Source organism: Serinus canaria, chromosome 2, assembly GCF_022539315.1.
Source record: "Serinus canaria isolate serCan28SL12 chromosome 2, serCan2020, whole genome shotgun sequence".
NCBI lineage: Eukaryota > Metazoa > Chordata > Aves > Passeriformes > Fringillidae > Serinus > Serinus canaria.
The window spans coordinates 28379760-28385759 of NC_066315.1; the positions used below are offsets into that span (position 1 = coordinate 28379760).

At 44.8% G+C, this 6000-nt stretch overlaps 1 protein-coding gene across 2 annotated transcripts in view; it reads right to left on the reverse strand.

Annotated features, from left to right (window-relative positions):
- ETV1 (ETS variant transcription factor 1) overlaps positions 1-2882 on the reverse strand; it is a 64730-nt gene extending 61848 nt beyond the window's left edge. Inside the window, exons 1-3 of one of the 2 annotated variants that reach the window (XM_050971423.1) lie at positions 2696-2882; positions 2005-2139; positions 1129-1216 (exon numbers count right to left, since the gene is read on the reverse strand). In XM_050971423.1, the coding sequence (XP_050827380.1) occupies positions 1129-1216; positions 2005-2049 (133 nt within the window). In that variant the 5' untranslated portion in view covers positions 2050-2139; positions 2696-2882. Of the gene's footprint in view, positions 1-1128; positions 1217-2004; positions 2140-2247; positions 2366-2695 lie in introns of those variants that run through there. The other variant, XM_018909464.3, reaches the window with a different exon arrangement.
- Positions 2883-6000: the final 3118 nt, after the last annotated feature.

The following is a 6000-nucleotide window of genomic DNA, read 5'->3' on the forward strand; positions in this document are numbered from 1 at the left end:
GAATTTTGCAGCAGCTTATCTTTTGCAATGCACTGAAATCAGTTACTTATACTGGGTGTAAAGCAGAGCAGCATTCGGCTTACTTGCAAGCCTCAGAAACTCAGTTACGAAAATTCTGTTTGCTAAGACTAAGTAGGATATTTGAACTAACAAATGGTTTATTTTTAATTTACTGTATTTTGAGAGAGACTTCCTCTTTTATGAATGCTGACGGATAACTATTTACATATACTTAAATGGCAGAGGCTATTCATTTATCCTGTGGACTGATACCCCACATGCACATTGGGAAATGATTTAACTGAAAATCACAAAGTTGCTTTTTTTTTTTGGATCTACTTTTCCAGGCAAGTATGGATTTTGAGAAGTGTGTCAGTGTGTTCTTACCCTGATAAGATTTACATGGGGGTAAGTTATAGGCCTCTGCATATCTTCCTGTATGTCTCATGTACTTTCAGGGCTGTAGGCGTAGCATAATACAGACTTTGTAACCTAAAGAAGCGTTAACAGCTATTACCAGCCCACAGCTCTCAAGCTACAGTCCTGAGTGGCTACTGATGGGACTAAGTTACAAACCTTTGGGCCTCCAAAACTTTCTCCACTCTAGGTTCCCTTAATCGAAATTCCCTGGATTTTTAACCCTGTTACTGTTATGCAACCAGAGAAACTGACCAGCAGGCACCACAACCCTGGATATATAGTAAAGCTGGTGAAAATCAAATCTCCACACCCACATTCTCTCACTCCTACTACCCCTAGTGAAGACATACCAGGGAAAAGGACGTTAAAAGATGGGAGGGATGAAGAATGCCCTAAATATGAAGTGGTTTGATGGTGATAACCCAGGTGCCATGACTTGTGTTAGATGCCGCAAAGGCTTGGCCCCAGTGCACAACATCCCTGTGCCACATGTGCACAAAATGCAACAGGGTAAGTCAAGGAAAGACTTTCAACTTCATAAATTTATTGCCTTTGCCAGTTTGTTTTGCATTAGTAAATGTAGTTTTCTTGTCATGTTTATTCAGATTGATCTAGATATATTTATATCCAAAATAAATAAATAAAGAGCTCTCAAAAAGCTTCTCTGCATTAGTAAGAAAGGGGGGGGGAAGAACAACAAGCCCTCACCTTCTGAATCATGAGCCAGGTCTCTGTTAATGAATTTTCTTTTCCTGACATTTGTCGGTCTCTCATTACAGTTTCTCCCACGCGGATTCTATAAACAGGAAAGATCAGTTACTTTAGAAATCTGAGGTTTGAGATTTGGTTGGGTTTGTTTTGGGCTTTTTTTAATTGATCAGGAATATGCAAAGTTGGCATAAATTCTTTACATTTTCAAACAGGGACTTCTTGCCAGCCTTCAACTTCTAACAAAAGATATTGCTGAGCACCTAATATCCTCCCAAAGATTCCTATATCTAAATGCAACACATTTATATCTATCTATGTAGACATCTATTTGTACAATACATATATAATGTGCTCAAGCAGTAACACAATGCCAATCGTATTTTTAGCATCTAATATACAAACCTACACAATAGCCCATAAATCCCCATAGCATAAGCTATGCAGGAGAACCCAGACATGAAATTATAATAGACTGCTTTGTTTCCCTGTGTTACTTATAAAATTGCTTGCAAAGTCCTAAAAAAAAAAAAAAAAAAACAGAGAGAAAAAAAAAGGTTAATGTTTGCCTCAACTTCATTCTTTTGAACGTTGCAGGCAAACGCAGCCAGAAACTTTGAATGCAGCTGCTGCTGCTCTCGCCTCCCTCATCCGCTAATCATGTGCATGATTTTTTAATCATCCCAAAACTGTCTTTAAAAGAACACGATGCTTTATTGCAATAACTAAGAAGATAGGCTCATCTTGCAAGCAAAGCTCCCAGATGAAGAGTCGCCCCTACAGCCGTAACAAAGCAGAGACTGTGTCTGTAAAACTCCCCCACAGAAATAAGTCGGAGTCAAGTTTATAAACACCAACTTTGAACTGATCACTCACATTGGTGACCATGTAAGGCACTTGCTGGTCATAAAATCCATCCATTCTGCAGCTCTTCCACGAGTCTTAGCTCAGTGTTTTTATTTACTGGGCATTTGATCTGGAGATTTCCTCGGGATCTGGACTCCAATGAGCCTAGAGGGGAATACAAGATGGCTTTTAGATTTAAAAAAAAAAAAAAAAAAAAAAAAAAAAAAAAAAAAAAAAAAAAGCAGCATGAATGAACTGCTTGCATTTGCATACCTAATTAACCTCAAAGAGTCCCATTCATAAAAACAACCCTCCCTTCTCTGCCTTCACCTGGGTTACACGCTCCTGCCAGCAAAACGCGGAGCAAAAGCACTCCGCGGCGGCGGCCGGCGGGGCGAGAGGCAGGGCTTTATTTACACTGCGCGCCGCGCCCGCGGGCGATCCGCGCCGGCGGCAGCCCCGGCTCTCGCAAGCGTGTGCTCAACTCGTAATGGCGAACGCGGGGCTCGCCGCGCACCTCGCGGCGGCGGCGCCCGGCGGCCACGCACTCGCCGCCCTCACACACACACGCACACACACACACAGACAGACACACAGACACACACACACGGCCCCCCCGCCCCGCGCACCAGCCACCTTCTCCCACAGGATCGCTCCCGCAGCCCCACCGCCGCCGCGCAATCCTGCGGAGCGGCGGGCAAAGTTGCGGGGGAAGACCCACCTGAAGGCCACGCGCGGCGATCGGCTGCAAAAAATTCCCTCCAATTTTAATAAAAACATTAATTATTCCCCGGCACTTCCCCCTTGGAAGCCGCGAGCGCCACTGACAGAGCTCAATCCCGTGGTTTTTCCTCTCCTCCTCCTCCAGGGGCCCCCGAGCCGCGCCGGCGGATCCCCGCCGCCCATTGGCTCCCCGCGCCCCCCGCCGGATCGCCGATCGCCGCGCGCCCGCCCGCCCCGGCCCCGGCCCCGGCCCCGGCCCCGCCGCCCCGCCCGGCCCCGCGGGGGGCGACTCCCGCCGCTGCCCCGGCCCGCGCCGCCGCCGGCGGAGCGCCTCGGAAGTCGCGCTCGGGTGCCCGGCGGTATCCCGGGTCCTGCCGCGGACACGCCGTGTCCCCTACACCCCTCCCCGGGCGGCAAGGCAACCCCTTCCAGTCACAAAAAAAAAAATTATTTAACGAAAAAGTTTCGCCTGCCTGACTCCGTAAAGCGAAACGCACCCCCCACGCACACGCGCGCCCTTTCTGGCGGCAGAGCTGCCCCGCAAAGCGCCGCGGGCGCCCGGAGGTGAGCGCGGCGAGAGACACTTCGTACCGTTTTGTCCGGAGCTGGTGGCATCCCGGGGCTCATGGTTGCTCTCGGTTTGGGCTTTTTTTGTTGGGCATTTTTGGTTGGCGGGTTTGGGGTGGGTGTTTTTTGGTTCTTTTTTTTTTTTTTTTCATTGAATCATAGAAAGCAATTTTTATTTCTACGAGGATGACATAATTTCTAGGTTTTGTGGACAGAATTTGGCAGCACCCATACACCGGATCCAGGGGAATTTTTGGTGTAGTGGTGCCAGGACCTACCAAGGTCAGGACTTCTGAGGACTTCTCTAAGAAAGCAAGTTTTCTGTTCTTTGGACAGAGTGGCTGTTGGAAGGCTGTGTCCAAAAACTCTTGCCTTTCTAAACTGCCAAGATGCACCAAAGCAGATTTGTGTGGTTTCATAACAGCTATATTTATCCTCTCTTTGAGCAGCAAATTCCAGGTATCACAGCAATCAGGTGGTAAGTTTAGGTATTCATGACTCTGTCTTGCTGTGAGATACAAAGTTTCAGGTTTCTATGATGTGATGTAGTTGAGCATTTAACAAGCAAAGCCCCAAAGCCAGCAAGCCCAGCTTCTCACTCGGCCTTTTCTGAGGGCCCACTTTATAGCTGACAGTGTAAAGCCAACTAAAGAAACCTTCTTTTGCATAACTTCCCTCTGGTGATTTTAACAATATTCAGGTCACTTCTTCTGTACTACTTTGTTTCAAAAACTGTAATTGTTTCATTACCCTATTCTGGAGCTTATTACTCTCTGCCACAACACATTGATTGTCCTCCTTTCTGATCTCGCTGTCTATACTCACTTGTCCAGTCCAGCTGAGGAAGAGAGAAGCACCATGTTCCCACCACTCCTGTCCTTCCCATATGGCCTTCTCATGGAAAACATCCATCACCAGCAGCTTGTTTTTTGTGTTCTTGCTCCTTCTGTTTTCACACACCCATCCCAGCATACCTGCAATTACAAGAGAGTAATGTTATTCTAAATGTATAAACCTATAATAATTTTATTCTGATCTTGACCAGGTCTCCCAGTTGCTGTTCCTGTAAGCCACATTTGTGATAAAATAATTGCTAATTCTACCCCCCACCACAGGCAGCTCTCGCTACACCAGATTGGTCAAAGCCACATCCAGCCCAGCCTTGAACATTGCCAGGGATGGGGCGTTCACAGCTTCACTAACGAGGCCGTCATTTTCTTATTTATACCCATACTCAGGCTGGAGCAGCTGCTGAGCTTATGGGAAGGCTGTGGCTACTCATAACACCCTGGACCTATTTAACCCCTGGACCATCAGAGGCAATGAAGCCACTGTTTCCCGCTGACCACCCCACCCCACCAGGTGGATATGCTGAGCCACTCATCAACCAGTTCCCAAAGCACTGGACTTGACCACGTATTCTTCCAAAGCAAAATCAGTAATGGATTTTCTTGTCTTTAAACAGTGCACTAAAAATTGTTGGTGTGTCAGGCAGCCAAGGTAATTAAACCAACATCAAGTGAAGTTCCCAAAGTTACCTCAGAGCCATCACATATTTACAATTGCCCATGAAATTCACATGGGCTGGGTCCCACCTTGCCCTTCCCTACATCACAGCCTGCACCTTACAAAGTCTGGCACAGCACCGTGGCCACCTTCCAGCACAAACCACCACCTCCCCTCCCTGTGCACAGGGTTGGCATCCTGCTTTACTGAGCTGTAGGAGGTCGACTCTCTGCAAACAGCCGAGCTCTCTGTGGCCCCAGCTGGGCTGTAACTCCAAGAGAAGCTGTGCAATAAATGCATCCTGGCAGGAGAAGCACTGTACTGCTTGCTGCTCCTCCTCATGCCACACATCTCTTCCTTCCCTCCTCCCTCTCTCTGTCCCTGTTACACATGCTAGGGAGGAAAGGAAGAGTAAAGCTGTTTTGAAGCCCTCTTTATCCTCATCTTTGTTCATCCACTGTGCTGAGTGGTACTCAGAAAAACTTCATTAACTATTAAGAGGAGGATGCTGTAGATGTAGTTCTATGTGCTGAATTGCAATTTGTATCATCATCACTCAAAACTGTCTCATATGTTAACTGGCGAATTACTTTGTAATTTTACATGTTCAAAATTCTTGCAGCTTTTGCGGTTTATAAAGTTTTTATGTTTTAACTACTCTTTTGGAAAGAGTCATTAAACATTACTGTTAATAGTACTGTACTATTAAGTATCTTTTCTTTTTAAATAATCCTTTTAGAAACAGAAATATTAACTTCAAAATCACTTCAATTGTTAGTTGAAAATGTGAAACAGTTTTTACCCAATTGAAAACATCCAAAAAATGCCCTGAATTTATTTAGCTATAAGAAATTATTTTAAAATCAACTTTTCTAATAATACTGCTTTAGAAATAAGATACTAGCTCCCTTTTACAAACAGGCATGTTCAAGTAATCTATAAAGCTTCACTATATATTGAAAATTATGTATTATTTCAATTTCCTAATGGCAATATATACTTCACACATTTATTTGAAAGTGGACAAGGAAATATATATTTTCTGTTCAATTTGACACACTATAGAATTACAAATAATTGCTGTAATGTAAAAAATAAAAGTAAATCCAGACAAAGAGCAAAGAGAAGATTCGATAAATACTGGTTTCTTCTGGAAAATGTAAAAAGAGTTTAAGCACATTTTCAAATCAATAAATAAATCATCATAATCTAATATGATTAAATCTAAGT